The 22176-nt window shown below is 52.7% G+C and overlaps 1 protein-coding gene across 1 annotated transcript; it reads left to right on the forward strand.

The window, feature by feature from the left end:
• The first annotated feature begins 691 nt into the window (after window positions 1-691).
• On the forward strand, window positions 692-18877 carry SIGLEC15 (sialic acid binding Ig like lectin 15). Its single transcript, XM_021929896.2, has 8 exons — window positions 692-939; window positions 4507-4636; window positions 7816-7918; window positions 11855-11908; window positions 12309-12692; window positions 13573-13950; window positions 15061-15091; window positions 16910-18877. Exons 1-8 carry the CDS (start codon window positions 692-694, stop codon window positions 16989-16991), a joined length of 1410 nt encoding a protein of 469 aa, XP_021785588.2. The 3' UTR covers window positions 16992-18877.
• The last annotated feature ends 3299 nt before the right edge of the window (window positions 18878-22176 follow it).

Raw genomic sequence — 22176 nt, forward strand, 5'->3', positions numbered from 1 at the left:
CAGGTTCAAGAGACTAGGAAGACCCCCAAGTACTGAGGAAAGGGGGCAGAAGGACAGGGAGGTGGCTAGCAGAGGGTGTCAAGTCACTGTCTAAGGGAGAAACTGCTCCACAGTTGGGTCAACTGCTCAAAGAGGAAACATCTGTGTATCTGCCCTGTGCATTCTTAACCAGGCCCGGAGACCCAGCCTAAGCTTTGAGAGGATAAGGGAAGGAAAAAAGGGAGAGGAGAAGGGAGGAAGGGATGGAAGAAAGAAGGAAAGGAGAAAGGGAGGAAGAGAGGGAGGAAGGAAAGGAGGGAGGGAGAGGCAGGCAGGCAGGAAGGAAGGAAGGAAGGAAGGAAGGAAGGGTGAGCGACATATAAACAGCATATAACAACAGTTTTCTGTGAGGGGAGGGCAGTCACAGGAAATGGCCCTGTTTCTTTCCCATCCTCTTTCCTGTTTCCTGTCCTGGAAAATCATCTCAGTGGTTCCCCTCTTGGTTTTCCACATGACTAAACTCCACGGGGCTTGAATGATCAGGCTGCCAGGCTGCCTCTCCCCAGTTCCTCCAGCTCCCACAGAGCCCACAGGGACCTGCAGATCTGGGCGCCCTGCCCATCCCCTTCTTTCCCCCACCACACCTGGGAGGGCCCTCACTGGGGAGGGGGCCAAGAGTGGGTCTGACCTGGGATGTTCAGATGCTCACAGCATGGAAAGCTCCATCCGGCTGCTGGCCTGCTTGGTGTGTGTCCTCCTGACAGGTGAGTGTCTGCTACTCTCTCTGGCCCATGCTCGGGACAGAATAGATGCTGACGGCGTCTTAGGTACAGTCTCCCCTGGAAAGTGGGAAGTGCGTGTGCACAGGGCCTCCAGGCCTGTAGAGGAGGAAGAGCTGAGCTTGGGGCCTGTGGTGCCCAAAGCCAGAAGTTCAAATCAGTGCTGTGTCGTGGATTTCAGGTGACTTGAGGCAGGCACCCCACGTCTCTGGCCTCAGGGTGGCTGCCTATATAGAGGCCACTTGCCCCACTCATTCCTTCGCGGATCCAGAGGACAATAGGCCAGGTACAGAGAGGACATGACAGGCTCTGAACAAGCTTCATGTGGTGCTGTCACCCAAGTGCCGTGTGTTTTGATGGGCACAGCCTGAGGAAGAAGGGAGAGGAGCACAGGGGCATTTGGGGATGGTGCTGGTGCATGGAAGGGGGTGATTTCATGTGGGGGATCTATTGAGGGACAGAGGCCCTCCCAGCAGGAATCCCAATGGGTGAGTGGGAACTCTGGCAGGTTTAAGCAACAATGTCATCAGTCACTTAGCTCAGTGACTTGGTATCCTGGGAACAGTGTTTCAAAGGGCATAGGGGCCATCTGCGTCAGAATCCCCGGGGTTAGGGGAGGGCAGTTGCTAAAATGCAGGTTCTTTGGCTCCGCTTCAGACCTGCAGAATCAGAGTATCAGGCAGCAAGGCCAGGAATCTGAATTTTCACCACCTTCTTGGGTGATTCTCATGCTCGATGCAGTTGAGGGCACCTGGGATTAATGGCAAAGGCAATCCTCAGAGCCCCTCTCTCCAGATCCCAGTCCTTCCCCCATCCCCATCCTAGGACTCAGCATCCATGCCACTGTATGCTCGGCCATCACAGGCCACACGCTGACATCATGGTGTCCAGAGCTGTAAGTCAACATTCCCTGTATGGGGTCCTGGCTCCACAACTGGATGATAAACTCCCATACCTTAGACCCCTTTGCCCTCTCCTCCAGCGTTGCACTCAGACTGGAGTCCAGCTCGGGGCTGGTTTGGGCAGTAACAGCAAACCTCTGCACAGCTCTCACCACGTGCTGGACACTTTAGTAACTCACGTAAGCCTCATAACCCTATGAGAAAGGAACTTTGTTTGTTTTGGAGACAGAGTCTCACTGTCACCCAGGCTGCAGTGCAGTGGCGCAATCTCAGCTCGTTGCAAACTCTGCCTCCCAGGTTCAAGTGATTCTTGTGCCTCAGCCTCCCAAGTAGCTGGGATTACAAGTGTGTGCCACCACGCCCGGCTAATTTTTTACACTTTTAGTAGAGACAGAATTTCGCCATGTTGTCCAGCCTGGTCTCGAATTTCTGACCTCAAGTGATCAGCCGGCCTTGGCCTCCCAAAGTGCTGAGATTACAGGCGTGAGCCACTGCGCCCAGCAGAGAAAGGAACTCTTCCCTACGAAACATTCCTTTTTCACAGATGAAGAACATGGGGCCCAGAGAGGCTTGGCAAGTGGCAGGGGTGGAGCTGGGATTTGAACCCAGGTGTGTGGGGCTTTTGGCTGGGCCCCCCACTACCCCACCCCACACAGCCATGGACTCTTGGTGGGCACTGACAGGGAAGGAGCTATCTTTTCCCAAGTTGACCTAACTTAGCCATCTTTTGGGGATGATTTAGGGTTGGGTCCCACTGAGACAGTGGTCAGACCTGAGTGGCTGATGGGAGAGGGGTTGAGGGTGTAGATGTTGGCAGCAGGGAAGGTCTGAAGCTCGCCTCTGCTTTTTACTGGCTGCACGGCCTTGGGCAGGCTGCCTACCTTTCTTGAGTCCCTGTAAACTGGGGTCCCTGCCACCTTGAAGAGGTGCTGGGGAGGTTCATTAGACACTACATCAAAGGCCCCCAGCACAGCTCCTGGCCCTCAGTGGCTGCTCAATAAATGGCCATGAAACCTTGCCAAAGTCACACTGTTACAAGAGAGCCGAGGCTTTGGGGATTTTAGGGAGTTTTTTTTTTTTTTCTCCTGCTACGGGTCAGCTGCTATGAATCAGCAAGAGACAAAGGATTTAGAGGAAGCACGGGCTGTGGAGTCACATGTTCAAAAACAAAAGCCAAACCGCACACCTGCTCTGTTGAGATTACTGAGTGCAGCCAAGACACTCACGTGAGCCAACTCAGCTGCAGAAAGTCGTTTTCTTTACAAACAGCAGCTGCCTCACAGTTAGAACCAGGGTGGTCCAGGCCCCCACTTCCTGACGCTCTTCTGGCTGCTCTTCTCCTGGGAGCCTCTCCTCGTGGCTCAGCCAGAAGACGTCCAGGCCACGGCCTGGGCAGGAGGCCCGAGGAGCAGGCTCTGCCCCACCACCGTGTGTGCACCAGAGGCTCTGTGAGCAGACGCCTGTGCCAACGTGGGCCCGCAAGTCATGGTCCCTTCCCTGGCCCAGAACAGCCCCTTGGTGAGAGAAAAGTGAGAAGCATTCGTCCCAGAAAGGCCCCTTCCACTTTCCATGTCCTCCCCTGCAGGCAGGAGACTCCCGTACTCGACACCCAGTGCCTAGCAGCCCCTAATCTCCCAGGGGCTCCCCACATAGCCTCCCTTGTCCTCCCTCATCTCCCCCCATATCTGCTTTTAAGAAGCTGGAGATGCCAGGGAACGTGGGGCAGCGGGAATAACACTGGCCTGGGAGCTCCAACCACCCAGGTAACCTTGGACAAGGCCTCAGCTGGTCCTCAAGCCTGTGACAGGCAGGTGTCACAACCACAACCGCTGTCATCTTCAGGACCCCTTGTGCCAGGCCTGTGACAAACAGTTCATTTACTCTTCAGCACAGCCTTGCAAGTGAGGCTCATTGGGGTTTCAATGACTGCTGGAGCCTAAATGGGAACCAGAGGCTTCTGAGTGGGTGTCCACTTCGCCCACACCCTCCTGCAGTGGGCAGGGAGCCTGGGCGAAGCCTGGTGTGGAGAGCGATTGACTTCACTAGTTCTGAACTGCTGCAGAAAAACAAACCCACATGGCAAGACAAATAGCAACGGTCACCTAAAGATGCAGGGGTGTTCATTCGGGACGCAGGGAAAGGTCGGAACCAGAGGAGATGGGCTGGTGTCACAGCCCAGGAGGAAACGGGGGGCTTTAACGAGCTGGGGCGCTTCTCTCCCAGTAGTTGTTGTGAGCAGTTTGCTTGGACTCAGGATGTCCTATCTAGGGCGGGAAGGGGAGGAGTGAAGGAGCAGGGCCCACTATGGAGGCTGGGCAGGGGGTGGGGGCACCAGCAGGGACAGGCTATATCGGGCCTCTGAAGAGCAGCACCCCGGGGTAGGCACAGGCCCCACGGCAGGGTCAGCCTGTGGCCCTGCCTCTCCATCAGCTCAGGTAAGCAGGGCCACACCCACGCCACAGTCAGCCTGCGGCAGAGGCATGGGTTAAAGGGGAAGCCAGATAACCCTGAGGCAGATGGAGACCAGCTGGCCTTTCACTGACTACTCACACCTCACCCCTTCCCGGGAACCTTCAGGGTCTGGTTTGTGCTGACGGTTGGAATTTCTGCTTCCTCTCCCTCCTCTGCTCTCTGATCTCCACCCCATTCTTGCCCTTTCTCTGCTGATAACCTATGTTGACAACCTGCAAGCCCAGAGAAAGATTTGTAGGGAGCAAACCGAGGGGTGGGAGGGGAAGGGCTGAGCTGCAAAAAGCCTCAGCTCCACCTACATACCTACGGGTGAGGTTGACAGCCAACGGCAGTGTCTCTCCTTGCCCCCAAAATGCCCTCTCCTGGCCCTCCAGGTGCCACAATGCTGGAAGTTCCACCCCCGGAGCCACTCTCCGGGAGTACCCGTTAGCATGCCCAGGTGCCCTCAAGGAGGGTAGCCCCTCCCAGATTGTTGGGCTCCTCAAATTGGCCACTTGTCAGCTGGTAATGTCAGCCATGTGGTGGGGGCAGGGGCACAACAGACGTCTGAGGGACTCCAGCTCTGAGGGCCACAACGCTGCCCCTCCTGGAGGCGTGGTCTTCCTACAGTGACTGGCCCCCTTGGCTCCATCCTTCTCTTACCCCCTCAAAATCCATGTCACATAAAGCCCACCCCAGCAGACCTAATTCTTGTTAAAGTGCCATTCTGTAAGGGTACCCCCCTCTGGCCATTATTCCACCACGACTACCACAGGACTCACTTTCCTGTCTGTGACACCCTGGAGAGGGTCTTTAATTCCAGGCATTAGTAAATCCTCCACAGACAGCAAGTGACCCGTGCTCCGCCATGAAACCGACAAGCAGCTTTCTCTCTAGTTAACAGAAGTGTGTGACAACGCCCACAAAAGATCTACACAGAGGTTCCCGTGCAAATTCCTGCTTTGCTTTCTTCCTTACCAAGAAACTGGTGGAAATCTTTGGTCAGCTGTGGTGAAACCAAGGTTTCTGTTTCTGCCCCTATCCAATTGCAGCTTCTCCTGGTGTAGGCTCCCCAGCTCTGTTTCTGTCTCCCTGGAGCTGTCTGCCTATTCTGTCACCACAGGTATAGGGGCTTTGGGAGAGTAAGTTTGGCATCAGTCAACTACTCCCTAGTGAAATCATGATTACAATGATGTGAGAGCTAATGCCCGATGTTGCAACCCCAATCCTTCCTCCTTTAGATCAGTCACTGCCAGGAGGCATGAGGGGAGCTACAGGGGGAATTTCGCTATGAAAGACCATCAAGGCATGGATGCTTCTTTCCAAGTAACTTTTCCAAGTCGCTTTTCTGAATACCTAAAAGTCCTTTGATTTATTTTAGCTAGACATTTTTCTTTCTTTCTTTCTTTCTTTTTTTTTTTTTTTGAGACTGAGTCTCACTCTGTCGCCCAGGCTGGAGTGCAGTGGCACCATCTCAGCTCACCACAACCTCCACCTCCCAGGTTCAAGCGATTCTCCTGCCTCAGCCTCCCAAATAGCTGGAACTACAGGCACCCACTGCCGTGCCAGGCAAATTTTTTTTTTTTTTTGTACTTTTAGTAGAGATGGGGTTTCACCATACTGGCCAGGCTGGTCTTGAACTCCTGACCTTGTGATCTGCCTTCCTCAGCCTCCCAAAATGCTGGGATTACAGGTGTGAGCCACCATGCCTGGCCAGCTAGACATTTTTCTAAAATGTTTTATGTGCCTTCTTGTCATTTTTATCCAAGTATCATTTTCAGACACAGATTTTTATAATTTAATGTCACCTTAGTAAACATCTAGAGTTATCAACTCATGGATGAGACACTGATGCCAGAGAGTTATGGCGACTTGCCTGAGGTCCCAAAGTCAGCATCAGAGCTAGGGCTGGAGCCCCAGACAGACCCTGACACCCACTCTGAAGGGCATGCCACTAAAGCAGGATGCCTCTTGCGGCAGTGAACCCCTCCATGGTGCCTCGGGTCATCTCTGTGTGCACCTACTACACTCGCCTGCTGCAGTGTTGTGATGGTTCAAAGGCTTCTGGGTTCACTCCTTCTCCAAATAGTCCCTTTGACACTGTACATTTATCATTTCTGCCTAAGCTGTCTTTCCATTATTTTTTACTGAAACTTTCCTCCCTCATTGAATGTCAACTCTCATTTCTTGCTGCTTTCCAAGAGTCTACAAACAGAAACCACGTTCTAGCTTTTCAATTTTCATGCCCCTGGGCTGGGAAACCAAATAAGTGTGTTAGAATTGTGCATAAATTAAAAAACAAATAGTGGCTGAGCAATGGCCAGACTGTCAACATAAGGAGGAGGCTGTTAATTGCCACTGCAACTCTATCCCCAGCACCCAGCAGAGTCTCTAGCACATGGTAAACTCTCAATAAATACCTATTGAGCGAATACATGAATGAATAAATGAAGAAATTCCAGTTGAGTTAAGGACAAGGACTGGGCAATTATACTTCAGTTGGTCCAACATGCTGAACTGAGCTGCAAATGGTGTAGTGTCCAGGTACTAACATCTTTTTCTTTTTCTTTTTTTTTCTTTTTTTTGGCAGAGTTTCACTCTTGTTGCCCAGGCTGGAGTACAGTGGACTCCAGAGCAATCTCAGCTCACTGTAGCCTCCACCTCCCGGGTTCAAGCAATTCTCCTGCCTTAGCCTCCTGAGTGGCTGGGATTATAGGCGTGCACCATCGCGCCCGGCTAATTTTTGTATTTTTAGTCGAGGCGGGGATTCACCACCAGGCTGGTCTTGAACTCCTGACCTCAGGTGATCCACCTGCCTCGGCCTCCCAAAGTGCTGGGATTACAGGCCTGAGCCACCGCGCCCAGCTCAACATCTTAACCCCCTGTGGCATCACCCTGAACATTTCTCCACCACCTTCCGTTCACACTCCCTGTACAGGACTAGTGAGGGAAGGGAACTAACGCATATGGAGCATTTGCTGTGTGTGAGGCACTGTTTTCGGTGCTCTACATATGTGGTTTCATTCAATCCTCAATCCTATGTGGAAGGTACTACGTTCCCCATTTTGCAGCAGAGGACCCTGAGACCCGGGATATTATGTAACTTGCCCAAAGATCACCCAGTAAGTGAAGGAGCCTAGGACATGCCAGGCACAGATTGGGTGCTTGATAAAATTCTGATGAAGAATGGCCAGAGGTGGAATTGCCACCTAGGTCCGGCTATGCCAAAGCTAGCATGCTTCCCACCATACACTATGGCCCACCATTGAGGGAGGGTGTTTGGGACAACAGGAAGAATGTGGGTCTCCTGATGACCCCTGAAGGTTGATGGAGATAAAGCAGAGAGATTAGAGACCCTACAGTAAGGAGCCATGATTCCAGTTCAGGAATCCTCCCTCCCCTGTCTTAGCAGACAGGCATAAGCTGCCAGAGGGAACTGTAAATGTCACAGGATGCTGGGGAGCTTGAATTCCAGCCAAAGCAAATGCATTTTTTCCCTGGGCAAATCCTGCTGAGTCCTTCCTACCCTCGCCCTGAGTCCTCTGGGCAGCCTCATCCAAAGGTCCCTGTGTAAACGGGAGTCCAAGTGCCCGCTTCTTTGAATCCCATTCAGCAGGTAAACAGGAAGCATAAATCTCTTCCTAATGGCAGCCAAGATTGTAACCCTTGGTGAAAGAGCCTCTGTGTTCCCATTCTGCTCCTAGAGCAAAGCCCACCCAGGGAGTGAGGGGCCCAGACCTGCCATTTGTAGCACACTTCAGGACATTTTCAAAACTGGCTGTTGTCCTTGGTCACTGGAGCCTACAGGTAAAGGTAAAAATCCTTTGAACAAAGGAGGCAAAACTACCCAGGGTTAAGCCTTGGCTCTGTGACTTCACCAAGTTGCTACGGTTCTGCAAGCCCCAGTTTCCCCTTCTCTAAGAGGGAGCTAATGATAGCACCTGATGGGGTTGTTGTGCATTTTATTTTTATTTATTATTATTATTATTTGAGACAGAGTCTTGCTCTGTTGCCCAGGCTGGAGTACAGTGGTGCAATCTCAGCTCACTGCAACCTCTGCCTCCTGGGCTCAAGCAATTCTCATGCCTCAACCTCCAGCATAGGGATTACAGGTGACCATCACCATGCCTGGCTAATTTTTGTATTTTTAGTAGAGACGGGGTTTCACCATGTTAGCCAGGCTGGTCTGGAACTCCTGACCTCTAGTGATCTGCCTGCCTTGGTCTCCCAAAGTGCTGGAATTACAGGCATGAGCCACTGCACCCAGCCTCTTGTGCATTTTAAATGAGATGAGAATATCATTGAGAATGATATCCTAACGTACAGATTTAATGCAAACCAAGCAAATTCTCAAAAAGAGTTTACTGCTGTCGTTATTGTTGCTGTTGCTGTTAGTTCATAAACTAAAATTTCTATAAAAGGGCAAAAACCAAGATATAGATATATAGGACTGAATAAGAGGGAAAAGGTGGGGAACCATCCAGATTCATTAGAACACTGTAGTAATGAAGAACATGGCATGCTGTATTGATACAGAGGTGAACAAATTAACCAAGATAAGTAGAGATATAGAAAAAACCCGTGAATCCATGGAAACATGACACATGACAGAGTATTGTTTTTTAATGAGATGAGGACTCCCCAAAGCACTGTGTGCTCTGGCCTCATTATGCCTTCATGCCTGGCAACCTCTATGCTGATTGATGTCCATGCCTTGTGGCTTTGCTCTGCTGTTCCCTTTGTCTACAATGCTACCTCAAGGCATCATGCAGTCCCCTCCCTTTCTCAAGGCTCTGCTGAAGTAACATCGCCTCTCTCAAGGGTTCTCCAATCCCTGCCTGCCTAATTCACCCCTACTCTAACCACCCCTACCCTCTCCTGTCAGCCTGGACACCCACCCTTCTGCTCTCACATAGCAAATCAATCCAATGTCAGTGACTAGGAGGCAGGTACCATGATGGGCAACAGCAACACAAATAGAACCGGATAGATGTGGTCCCTGGCCTGCCGGAGCTTCTGTGTGTCTGGGCAAGACACACAGTTCAAAGGCAATGCTCATACTGAGGAAGTACCTATGCCAGCTCTGGGGCACAGGGGAGGGAGGCCAGCCCTAGGGTTGGGGCTCTGGGAAGTCCCCCTGCTGTAGGAAAGAGTCAGTGGAGCCCTGAGGATGAAGAGGAGGAGCTGGTGAGTGACATGGGCCAGAAGCCATGTTCAGACAGAAGGGATATTGTTCATGCCCATCTTTACGGCACCCGGCAAACTGTAGTGTAATTATGTCCCTACAAATCTGTCTCCCTTTCTAAGCCATGAGCCCCAGCAGGCTGATAAGATATCCTGTCCACCTTTGTCACCACAGCTCATACCCCAGTGCCTGGCATAAAGGGGAGAAGTGTCCAATACATGTTTCCTGAATTGATGAATGCACAATAGCAAATAATATGTGGGGAATCTGTGCCTGGCTCTGTGATGCCCACAAGATGCATGAGGCCAGAGGAGGCTGAGGTCACAGAAAGTGGGAAATAGCAGAGAACTAAGGCTGGGGCTCAGCCTCAAGATTGGATAGGTGCTTTCTGCAGCTAGATGTAGTGACTGAACCAGCCAATCCTTCAGACAGGGTCTCTCAAATTTGGAACAAGGTTCTTTGATGATTAACGACTGAATAAACAAGCTCTTTCTAGAGATAAAATGTTAGGTCTTCCACTCAGATTCAAAAATGTATTTACATTTGTCCAAAAAAAAAAAAAAAGAGAGAGAGAGATTAGGCTTAAAAGCAGGTTGTATGAAAAAAGAACTTGTAGTTTTGAGGCAGGAGAATAGTAGAGGGAATTGGAGGTTGGATACAGGGTGGAATGAGTAGGAGCAGAAGCAATGTGAAGGGGCAGGTGAGCAAGAAGCAAGAGAAGCAGCAGAAGTTGAGCAGCCAAAACAAAAGGGAAATAAGCAAGTAAGAACCCCATGGCCGGCAAGATCCAGACCAGACCAGTAAAGGTAAGCTTCTCAGAGATAGGCATGCGCATTAGAGAGAAAAGGTATACTTAAAATGACCCTGTATGGTAATTAGCTATTTAAGGTTCATGCATATGGACTGCATCTCATGCATGTACTTAAAATTATGGGATGGAGGTGACGCACAAGCGCACAAGGGCCAAAGTAATTAAGCAGCCTATCAATCAAAAGGCAGACGCTGGCTAGAGATCAGGCAGCTCAGGAAGAGAAGGGAAAAGAACATAAAAGGCCATGAAACGTAACAAACTGGTGCTAATCTCATTTCATAGAGGTCAGTCACTCTCCCACTCCAAGGGTGTGATACTGTACTTCATACACTCTTGCTGCTTTGCTTTGCTATTTCTGTCACGTCCAATTGTTTGTGGCACCAAGAACCTGGAACTGAACCATCCGGTAACACTTTTACTTGATGGCAAGCTGGGCATGAACACACAGTGGGATTTTTTCTAGGTACAGCTCCCACAGCCCAGGGCAGCACGATGGGACTCAGGACACTGCAGGTCCAGCACACCTAGAGCACACACCTGGAGGCCCCAGGCTCAGGACACTACAATGAAGGAAGAGGACAGTGAGGATGAGGAGGGCCAGGGGAGGGACTGGGATTTTTCCACCAGAAAAGAGAAGGCTCGATGGGTCCAGGATAGTCATGACAAGACCCTGCATAGGGTCATCATGGGAAGGCGCTGTACACACACCAGAGAACAATGGCGGTCCTGTGGGCGGCGGAAGATTTTGGTTCCGTGCAGAAGGAACGTCCGGACCTGTGATTATTCATAGATGGATGGTTCCCACGGAGGATGGTCTCCCAGCCGTGCGCTAGGGCTAAGAGGACTCCTGCCCAAGGAACAAATTGGGCTAAATTACCTCAAAAAGCAAAGAGCACTGGGCTTGGAGTCAGAAAAGCTATATTTCTCCCATCTTCAACCTGTGTGACTCTGAGCCTTCATTTTCTCACCTTTAATAATGTCTGCCCTGCCTTTCTCCACTGGGTGTTTTGAGGGTCACATGACATGGTATCTATGAAAGCTGTGTAAACTGCAAAGCCCTTTGGAAACACAAGGGCTGCTGTATTATTTCCTCTAAAGATCCTTTTGTGAACTGCATCCTGGGGCACCGGTTGGGCAGGCTTAGAAGCCTGCCCTCTCTCCTTGGGAGGCACCACCCCTGGCCTGATCCTCTGAGGCACGCTCCCCTCTCCCCCAAAGCAGCACACAGAGGCAACCACACACACCCTGTAGTTCACCAGCCCTCTGTGAGCTGGAGGCAGACCTCTGCTTCCAGACCTTGGCTCAACCACACATTCATGGTTCACAAGGTGGGGAATGCGGAAACTGTGTCCAGAGGTGCTTGCACAGAGCAAGGAGGCAGTGAAATAGCCCACCTCTCTTGTCTCTCAGCTCCCTCCCTGTCCAGGCACTAGGGAAGCCAGTCAGGGCACAGTCCACTGGGGTATACCTGGATTCTAGAGGAATCTCATGCACCAACTCAACGCATTAGCTTCCAAACACACTGCCCCCTCGCAGGGGCTGTTTCCTCTCTGTAAGTGGAAGTGCTGTTGTCCTCCGAGGAGCCCCAAAGTTCCCAGCCTCTAGTGCACTAGAACGCAGGCTGTGGAGTGAGGCGATCCTGATCACTGGCTTGGCCTCATGCTGGCAGTGTGACTTCAGTTACTCAACTGAGCCTCAGTTTATTCACGTGTAACCCGGTGATAACTGTGTTTATCTGTAGGCTCATTTGTGAGAACTAAAATAGATACTACGGAGAACTTACTCAACACAGAGGTGCACAGTAAGTGCTTTTATTATTATCACCATCTTGGAGATCTTGGGAGTCTGTTTTAACCACGGGATCCCAGGGTTTTTCCACAGGACAGGTTTTGATGGGGAAAAACTAAGGGTAAGAATATGGGGACAAGCGGCCTTCGGGTGAGTTAGGAAACAAAGAGGGGAATCCAGGCACCTCCCAAGTCAAGGGAGTGCAGGCCCTGGGAGTGCAGGCACCAGGAATTGCCCCTCAAGTCACAAGAGGGGGTTCCCGCTCCCCTGGAAGTGGGGGATGATCCCTGAGTCCTGGGGTTTCCAGGCTGGGGGTTGGGGGAGCGCTTCCTGGGTCGTGGGGTTTCCAGGCCGCGGGTGCAGGAGCCTGGACCCCCGGGCCCCGAGCCTGACACAGCCCGCCCCGCTCTCAGGCTCGCCAGCGCAGCGCTGGTCCATGCAGGTGCCAGCCGAGGTGAGCGCGGCGGCAGGGGAGGCAGCAGTGCTGCCCTGCACCTTCACTCACCCGCACCGCCACTACGACGGGCCGCTGACTGCCATCTGGCGCGCGGGCGAGCCCTACGCGGGCCCGCAGGTGTTCCGCTGCGCTGCGGCGCGGGGCAGCGAGCTCTGCCAGACGGCGCTGAGCCTGCACGGCCGCTTCCGGCTGCTGGGCAACCCGCGCCGCAACGACCTCTCGCTGCGCGTCGAGCGCCTCGCCCTGGCCGACGACCGCCGCTACTTCTGCCGTGTCGAGTTCGCCGGCGACGTCCATGACCGCTACGAGAGCCGCCACGGCGTCCGGCTGCACGTGACCGGTGAGGAGACGCGGGAAAGGGTCCCCGGCCTCCCTTTCCGCCGCCCGCCTGCCCAGCCCTGAGGGCTACCTGGGTGACAGGAGCTGTGCTGCGCCAGGAAGGGCAACGAGACCCAGCCCTCTCCTCTACCCCAGGGATCTCACACCTGGGGGTAGTTTAGGACCACCTGGGAACTTGACACAGATGCAGAATACAGGTCCCAAGAAGGGCTGAGGTGGGCCTGGGAATAGGCATTGCAGTGACTGTCGTAGAGTGACTGTCCCCAGTGGCTCTCAGACGAAGGGGCGAGAAAGACAAGTGAATGGCAATCCTAAATATGCCAAGAGGTGCATTGTGATGTGTGCTACCAGCCCTGAAAGACACTTGCAGCCCCTCTACCCAGGGGTGCACAGAGAGCCCACCCAGTAGTGCCTAGCACTTGCCAGACCCTGCGATACAAAGATGCCTGAACCAGGGTCCCGTCCCTGGAGCAGTGGCTCTCCACTCTGCTCTGCGACGATAATGGCCACTTAGCATTTGCTAGGGGGCCAGGACCTAGTCCAAGCACCCCCACAAGCATGAATTTGCCAAATCTTTTCAGCAACCCCTTAAGACAACTGCTATCATGATCCTCACTTTACACATGGAGAAACAGAAGCAGAGATGATAGAATCGTTCGCCCAAGGCCACACCTGTATTGGGACTGGGGAAGCCTGGCACCCAAGTGCCCATTCCTCCCTTCTGACCCGCCCGCACTCCTCCGGCTCTGGCATCCAAAGGGCTAAGGGGAGGGGTGCCTTTGCCTTTGCCCGCCGCTCGCGCACTGCAACCCGCTTTCTCACCCTACCCTAACCCCGCCTTGATCGCGGCTAGTGACAGTCACCCGCCTTCTCCCCTGCAGCCGCGCCGCGGATCATCAACATCTCGGTGCTGCCCGGCCCCGCGCACGCCTTCCGTGCGCTCTGCACTGCCGAAGGGGAGCCGCCGCCCGCCCTTGCCTGGTCCGGCCCGGCCCTGGGCAATGGCTCGGCCGCCGTGCCGAGCTCGGGTCAGGGTCATGGCCACCTGGTGACCGCCGAACTGCCCGCACTGAACCACGACGGCCGCTACACGTGTACGGCCGCCAACAGCCTGGGCCGCTCCGAGGCCAGCGTCTACCTGTTCCGCTTCCATGGCGCCAGCGGGGCCTCGACGGTCGCCCTCCTGCTCGGCGCGCTCGGCCTCAAGGCGCTGCTGCTGCTCGGGGTCCTGGCCGCTGGCGTCGCCCGCCGCCGCCCAGGTGGGTGCGCCCCAGACCCAGGTGGCCGCGAGGGGCCGGGCCAGGGCTCTCCTCTTAAATAAGACCACCTGGCTGACCACCTGGCACTACCAGAACGTCGGTTTTTTGCCCTATGCATCCTGGCGCTTTCCTCTCTGCATGAAGCCCAGCAGGTGTAACCAGCGTGAAAAAATCCCATTTTGCAATAAGGAAGCTGAGACTCAGGAGGTTAAGTAAGCTGCCTTTTGATACTGGCACAGAGACAGAGAGACCCACACAGGGCTAACTCTAGAGCCACCCTTTTACCACCATCCGGCAAACGATTCCTCTGGAGGAGCTCTGACTACAGACCTTCCTAAATAGCACCGTTTCTGAAGACCTACTATGTGCTGTGTGGGTGCTAGGAATACACTGATGAACAAGGCGTGGTCCCCTGCCCTACAGTGGGCGCTGAGCGGTAGGCAGATCATTGCAATGTGCCATGAGAAGGCCTCTCCTCCACCCCCGGTGTGCAGAAGCCAGAGGACGGTATGCCTCCCTCTGGTGGGGCATCTGGAGAAGGTTTCACACAAGCAGTGCTGGGAGAGCTAAATAAAAATATGTAAGTAGGCATGAGCTAGGAAAACAAGGAAACGCTCTTCCTAGCAGAGATCGTGGTGGCTTGACTAGCAGGGTGTCCTGAGAGTGCCACCACTGCTGTCGCTGATCTGCATCAGAAATCTGCCCTGTGCCCCAGAGAGGGAGGGAGCTTCTCGGAGCCCCTCAGAACTCCCAGGTCCATAGCACTAGCCTCACACTCTAGTGAGGAGATCAGACTTTGTCACAGTGGCCCTGGCTGCTGCTGTGGCCACAATGGTTTTCTTGCCGCTTTCTTGGAACTCATCAAGTGTTTTGTGCTCAGGGTGCTCAGAAGAACAGACTTTTTACCAGATTTCTCCTCAGTCCATCCCTCTCCTCACTAACTCCCCAGCAGGATTCCATGGTGCAGCTTCACACCATGCTAGTCTGCTGTTTGCTTCACAAACAGTGGTTTCCCCCAGACCCCTTCCACATGGCGTGGGTGGGGGTGGGTGCACAGGTTGCAGACTGCAGTGGAGATTCATGCCTGCTCTCTTGCTGTCCCTCCCACAGAGCATCTGAACACCCCAGACACTCCACCACGGTAAGTGAGCTCCCCGCCTCCACCCCACCCCACCCCACCCACCTAGTCCCCATCAGCCAGGGGGTCCAGGCAGGAGGAAGAAATGGCAAAGGGCTGGGGCTGGGCCCTCCTTGCAGCCCACCAAGGCACCCCTCTTGCAGCCTTCCAAGGTCTTCCCTGGACAGACCAGGCCTTGCTGACCTGCTCCTCTCCCACAACTCCAGGCTGTTTCTTCCTGTAGTTTCCCCTCCACATTCTTGAACAGGCAGATCACACAAAAGCCACATTGGGGACACTCATCCCTGTTCCCTCCCAGCACTCTGCAAACAAAATTTCTAGAGTTTCTGAGAGCCTAGGTGAGGGGCCCAGGGACCCCTAGGAAATCACTGAGTCATTGGGTCTTTACTTGGGTCATTACTCTCCTCTTCTGTGGCATCCACCCATGTGAAAGCTGGTGTTGAAGGAGAAGGAACTCAATTCATAGACCCTGGACAGGCTGTGCCTGATCCTGGCGGAGGGTAGGAATGGGAGAAGGAGCCCAGGCACTCCCATAACTCCACCCACCTGTGCCCTGAAGGCTGGAGGTGCCACACTGCTGGTGGCCCCACTCCTGCCAATCTCTCCACAGCCCCACAACCTGTCCTGTGTCCCTGTTTGCTGATTTACTGTCGCACCAATGCCCCTGAATCTGAAAGCCAACTGTTGTTCAGTTATTTAACTGAGTACCTACTGTGTACCAGGCACTAGTACTAAAGACACAGCAATATACCTGACCTCACAGAACTCACATCCTATTGTGAAGAATTTTAATAAATACAGAAACAGGCCACCTGACATTGTAAAGTAAGAGCTGTGAAGGAAATGGACACACGATGCAGCAGATCCCCTGGTGAGGGGGCCCGCTGCTGGGCTGAGGCTGCTTTAGATCAAGTTCTCTCAGAGGACATGACGTTGAGGGGACCTGAGGACGGAGGCTGAGGCCTGGGCAGGTGAGGGGGTGGAGTTCCAGAGAGCAAGCCCCACTAGAGTGTGGATGTAAGACAGGGGCAGTGGGGGCAGCCCAGGAGAGGAAAAGGCAAGTAGAAAGGCTCAGGCAAGGCCCAGAAAGGAGGTAGGCATTTCCGGAGGGTGGGCAGGAGGAAGGCAGGAAAGGCGTGGGGGTTATTGTGGGTGCAATGGGAAGTCACTGAATGCTTTTAAGCAGACGAGTGGCCCCATCAGAACAAGCTGGCCCAGGAGACTTGGGTGCAGGTCATTGGCAAGGCTGAAGCTGGTTTGGCTGCTTGGACAAAGGTGCAGGGGTGGCAGTGGGGAGGTGGGTAGATGGGAGGCAGGGCTTGCCCAAGGGCCCAATGGGCAGCACACAGTGTGGGAGGGAGCCAGGCAGCCCAGGTTGGGAGCCTGAGCCCTGGGTCCCACTTCCTGAGATAAAGACAAGAGGAGAAGAGAGTGGGGCGGGTGTGAGGGTCATGCGTAGCACAGTGGACATTGAGATTTGAGATTCCCCCTGAGATGTCTTAGGGGAAATCAGGAAAGCAGTTGGTGACCAGGAAGCCAGGCCTGGAGATTCTGATTTGTAGGTCAGGGACATGCAGCCAGTCTTGAGGCCTCAGACAGAGATAGCCACTCTATGGTCTGGGCTGCCCTGGCCTTTGGGAGCCCCTCCCTATTCCTGACTCTGCCCAGCCTCCGATGCCATTCATCTCTAAGCCCTGCCAGTTCCAGCCACACTGCTCCCCAGAATGTCTCCTCTTCTTGGCCCACTGCTGGCATATAGTTTGGGCAGTTGGGGACCTCTTACCTGTCTTGGGTGGCCATTCAACTTTCTCCTGTCCACAGGTCCCAGGCCCAGGAGTCCAATTATGAAAATTTGAGCCAGATGAATCCCCGGAGCCCACCAGCCGCCATGTGCTCACCGTGAAGAGTCCCTCAGCCACCAATATCCATTTCTGCACTGTAAATAATGAAGCTAGTGCAAGGCTTGGCTGGTACGGCCCGTCCCGATTCCCAGGCACCTTGGCAGCCCCCAGCCGGCTGACTCCTCCCCTACTCGGGGTCAAGACCCTGCTCAAGGAGGCTCATCTGGCCTCCTATGTGGACAACCATTTCGGAGCTCCCTGATATTTATGCCAGCATTTTGTGAGTGTGCATGTGTGTGTGTGTGTGTGTACATGCATTAGCTTGAGCATGAAACTTCCAGAAATGCTCCCTTGCCCTTTCTTACCTAGAACACCTGCTATAGTAAAGCAGTCAGGAAACTGTTTACAGGGCCTGGAGGCCCAGTCTTGTTCTCCTCTGTCACCGACTTGCTGTGTGGACCTAGGACACTTTCTTCACTTCTCTGGGTCTCAGTTCATTTACTGTTGAACACGGACAATCATATTCTTCCCTCCTGGCTGGGAGGACTACCAAGATCTGAGGAAATAATGGATGTGAAGGGGCTTTGGAAAATACAAAGCCATCTACTCATGAGGGGCATGACAGGACCCTCTTTGCAGAGTGACCTTTGGACATGCAGAGAGTTCTTGGAGAAGTGTGGCCCCTGCAGCAGTGTCACGGAGAACACAGAGTTCCAGAGAGCAAGGCTGGGGCAGGGGCTGTGCAAACCTGTGGTCAGAGGAACATTAAATCCTGGAAACTTGGTGGCAGGGAGAGGCCTGGGGCCTTTACCCCATCCCCCCTGGGATCTCCACTGTGCTTGTCCCACACCCTCTGCCTAACTCTTGCCCCATCAGCTGCCCTACATTGCCTTGAGCTGGGACCCCTAGGAAATGGAAACCAGGCTCCCCTCTCTCAAGGCATTTGGGAACCACTGTCTCAGGGGCTGAAGCCGGGAGACCTGAGGGGAGGTCTGGCTGGAGGGTCCCTGTGGGTAAAGCAGCTACAGCTCTGACCTCTCTCTGACCTGCAACCTCTCAGGGCGTGCAAGTCCAAATGCACTGGCAACTTCACCCCCTTTGCCCTAACATGGGCAGGCTGACTTGGAGGGGTGCTTCCCTATTTACACCTCAGGGTGAATTTGTTGACCACCTTAGCTCCTGTGGTCCTTGGGGCTTAAGGAGAGGTGGGAGGCATGCCTGGGTCCCAGGTGAGCTGGCAAGAGGAAAGGGCCATAGGCTAGGGCACTAATGAGGCCATGAATGAGACATCTCGCCCGTTACAATGCCTTTTATCCAAAAGACAGGCAATGACAAATGCTGGTGAGATTGCGGAGAAACAAGAATCCCCATACACCATTGGTGGGAATGTAAATTAGTACAGTCACTATGGAGAACAGTACAGAGTTTCCTCAAAAAACTAAAAATAGGGCAGGCGGGGTGGCTCATGCCTATAATCCTAGCATTCTGGGAGGCCGAGGCGGGTGGATCACTTAAGGTCAGGAGTTCGAGACCATCCTAGCCAACATGGTAAAACTCCGTCTCTACTAAAAATACAAAAATTAGCCGGGCGTGCTGGCGCATGCCTACAGTCCCAGCTACTTGGGAGGCTGAGGCAGGAGAATTGCTTGAATCCAGGAGGCGGAGTTGCAGTGAGCTGAGGTCACGCCACTGTCCTCCAGCCTGGGCAACAGAGAGACTCTCTTCCAAAAAAAAAAAAATAGAACTACCATACGATCCAGCAACAGCAATCCCACTGCTGGGTATCTGTCAGCAAGGAAATCAGTATATTGAAAAGATACCAGCACTCCCACGTGTACTGCAACACTATTTGCAATAGCCAAGATATGGAATCACCTTAAGTGTCCATCAACGAATGAATGAAGAAAGAAAATGAACACACAATGAAATATTATTCAGCCATAAAAAACAATGAAATCCTGTCGCCTGCAACAACATGGATGAAACTGGCAGCCATTATGTTAAGGGAAATAAGTCAAGAACAGAAAGATAAATATCACATGTTTGCGCTCATATGTGGAAACTAAAAAAAGGTTGAAATTGAACTCGTGGAGTTAACAGAATAATTACCACGGGCTGGGAAGGATAGCAGAGAGCGGGGGATAATGTGGGGATACTTAATAAGAACATAATACAGTTAGAGAGAATGAATAAGATCTAGTATTTGCTAGCACAAGAGGGCGACTATAGTTAACAACTTATTGTATATTTTAAAATAACTAAGAGTGGAACTGGAATGTTCTTAACAATAAGTACTTGAGGTGATGGATATGCCAATCCCCGATTTGATCATTGCACATTGTATACCTGTACCAAAACATCACATGTACCCTATAAATATATAAATACATATATCCATACTAATTAAAAATACATTTTTTTAAAAAGAGGCAGTGATGCTTTTTCCAGGGAGACGGTCTGACGGTCAAGGGATCTTCACAAGATCTTCACAAGTTATTATGCAGGCCAGTGGGTTGCAAAGCTCCACTCCTCACCAGAGCCTTCACCAGGGCAAGAGGTGGCTCCTGATTAACCTTGGGATTCATCCAGGAGACTGTCTGAGCTGTTAAGAGGTCACAGGAGCGGGCTTACGTACCTCCTTGTATGGGGATGCTTTGAGGCACCTCTATGGAGAGTCCTGCATAACCAGGGAAGTTAAGGACACAGGAGTGGTACGTATTGGAACATCTGCCTGGTCTTTGAGGCCAGTTTCACAGCCAAGAAAAATTGCAATAGGAATTATTTCTTAAGTAACTGCTTTGTGCTCTATTACCTCAATACTATTACCACACTGGAGATTGATTCATTAACATGAATTCAATATCATTTTATAGTCCATATTCAGATTTCCGTGACTATCCTCAAAATGTCCTTTCGAGTTTGTTGTTTCTAAGCAGGAAGCAGTTGACTCCAGGTGATTCTTAAGCTAACGGTTGAGACTGCAGCTCTGGGTGCGCCTGGTGTTGGCATGATGGTGATGTATAAGGGTGCCAGTTAATCAGCTGGTGCTGATACATACCCTCCTGTGGTACTTGCATTTTGAAGAGGGCTTCTTGGGACCAGAAGAAGTGCCATTCCTCAGAGGGACACTTCCTCTGTTGGCGTGGTTTCAGATGCAGTGATGGGCTATGGGAAGCACGTTGAGGAGGGCTGGCCGGCTGGCACCCCCTTTAACAAATGCACACAGTGCACAGGCAGCCCCCAGATTGGCCTCCTGATAAAGCCACTGCTCCTAGGGTCAGAGGGGAGGGTGGTGAGGGGACAGCACTCGGCCCTCCCCAAACCCTCTGAGCTGCCCTTGGAGCCTGGCACTGTCCCTGTAAGAGGTCTGGGTGGAGCAGAGCTGCCTATCTTCCCCCACCTGCCCTCTCAGAGTACTCAGGCTCTGTCACTGGCAACAAAGACCAGAGACAGGCTGAGTCAGCTCGGTGTCCTGCAGCACGGAGTCAAGGAGAGAAATGACCCGGAAGACTCGGTGTTTTCAAGACTGGACTTCCTGTGATAATGCAGGGCACAGCGTTCCATGAACATACTCTTCCCAGGGGCTTCTGACGGGCAGGCTGCAGCCTGCAGGCTTCCCTCTGTGGTCAATGCCCACCAGACTTTGAAGACAGCAGTGAGAGGAAGTGACCGGCAACTACCTTGGTGATCTCCTGGGTCCACCAAGAGCCCAACACACTTTGCCTGCTGCCAACTGAGGTTTAAAACTAGATGTAACTACATGAGAAGAAACCGCCCAGGGGATAATCTATGGTGAAAGTAGGCCCTGCTTTGAGATGGAAATGACTTGGCTGGAGGCACCATGGGCTGAGCTTTCACTTGTACCTCACTGGTCAGACAGGACAAGAGAGCCAGGGTCAGGGGGTGCTTGGTCCCCCACCAGTCACAGAAGCCTCAGGCTGGAAGGCTCCTTAGCCAAGAGTCAAGCGTCCTGGGTTTTGTCCCCGGTTCCAGTGCTGGCCACTTAAGTCCAGCCCCACTCCTTCTTCAATAACAGCCCCTCACATTTCTGGGCCCCCTGTGATCCCCAAAGCCCTATAAGATCCCAGTGGGGGCCAGGCACGGTGGCTCATGCCTGTGTCACTTTGGGAGGCCAAGGTGGGTGGATCACCTGAGGTCAGGAGTTCAAGACCAGCCCACAAGGTGAAACCCCGTCTCTACTAAAAATACAAAAACTAGCCAGGCATGGCGGCAGGTGCCTGTAATCCCAGCTACTCAGGAGGCTGAGGCACAAAAATTGCTTAAACCCAGGAGGCAGAGGCTGCAGTGAGCCGAGATCACGCCACTGCACTCCAGCCTAGGCAACAAGAGCAAAACTCCGTCTCAAAAAAAAAAAAAAAAAAAAGTCTCAGGGGGTTCTAAGAGCCCAGGAGGTAAGACTGGAATTATTCTCATTTTAAAATGAGGGAAAGCCCCAGGGAGGAAAGAGATCTTGTTACCAGAAAGGGGTCCCAATCCAGACCCAAAGAGAGGGTTCTTGGACCTCGAGCAAGAAAGAATTCAGGGTGAGTCCACAGTGCAAGGCAAAATCAAGACTAAGAAAGTAAAAAGAGTAAGAAAAAGACTGGGCATGGTGGCTCACGCTTGTAATTCCAGCACTTTGGGAGGCCAACGCGGGCGGATCACGAGGTCAGGAGATGGAGACCATCCTGGCTAACACGGTGAAACCCTGTCTCTACTAAAAATACAAAAAAATTAGCCAGGCGTGGTGGCAGGCACCGGTAGTCCCAGCTACTTGGGAGGCTGAGGCAGGAGAATGGCGTGAACCCAGGAGGCGGAGCTTGCAGTGAGCCGAGATCACGCCATTGCACTCCACCCTGGGCAACAGAGTGACACTCCATCTCAAAAAAAAAAAAAAAAGTAAGAAAATGGCTACTCCACAGGCAGAGCAGCCCCGAGGGCTGCTGGTTGCCCATTTTTTTTTGTTATTTCTTGATTATACGTTAAACAAGAGGTGGCAAAGAAAGACCAAGAGGGAGAATGGCTGTCTTCAGAAAAGAAGCATTTTCGGAGAAAGATCGTTTCTTTCACAGTGTCCCCACAAAGATGCCCACTGGTCTGGAGGCCGTTAACTTGGCTCCTGCAATAGAAGGAGGTGAGACAACCTGCCTCTAGGCCACTTTCCAACCCTTAAATCCTGTGGTTCCGTCTGATTTAAAAAGCTGCCAAGCTTAGACAAGGGTGAGGGAGACATACCCCACTCCCAGA

The sequence above is a fragment of the Papio anubis genome, chromosome 19 (assembly GCF_008728515.1).
Source record: "Papio anubis isolate 15944 chromosome 19, Panubis1.0, whole genome shotgun sequence".
Lineage (NCBI taxonomy): Eukaryota > Metazoa > Chordata > Mammalia > Primates > Cercopithecidae > Papio > Papio anubis.

What these genes read in the sequence shown, in the direction of transcription:
- SIGLEC15 (XM_021929896.2), top strand. Translation starts at nt 692, where the DNA reads ATGGAAAGCTCCATCCGGCTGCTGGCCTGCTTGGTGTGTGTCCTCCTG. An exon ending in CGTCCGGCTGCACGTGACCG is followed by an intron (nt 12,693 to 13,572) that starts GTGAGGAGACGC and finishes TCTCCCCTGCAG; the next exon opens with CCGCGCCGCGGATCATCAAC. An exon ending in ACCCCAGACACTCCACCACG is followed by an intron (nt 15,092 to 16,909) that starts GTAAGTGAGCTC and finishes TCCTGTCCACAG; the next exon opens with GTCCCAGGCCCAGGAGTCCA.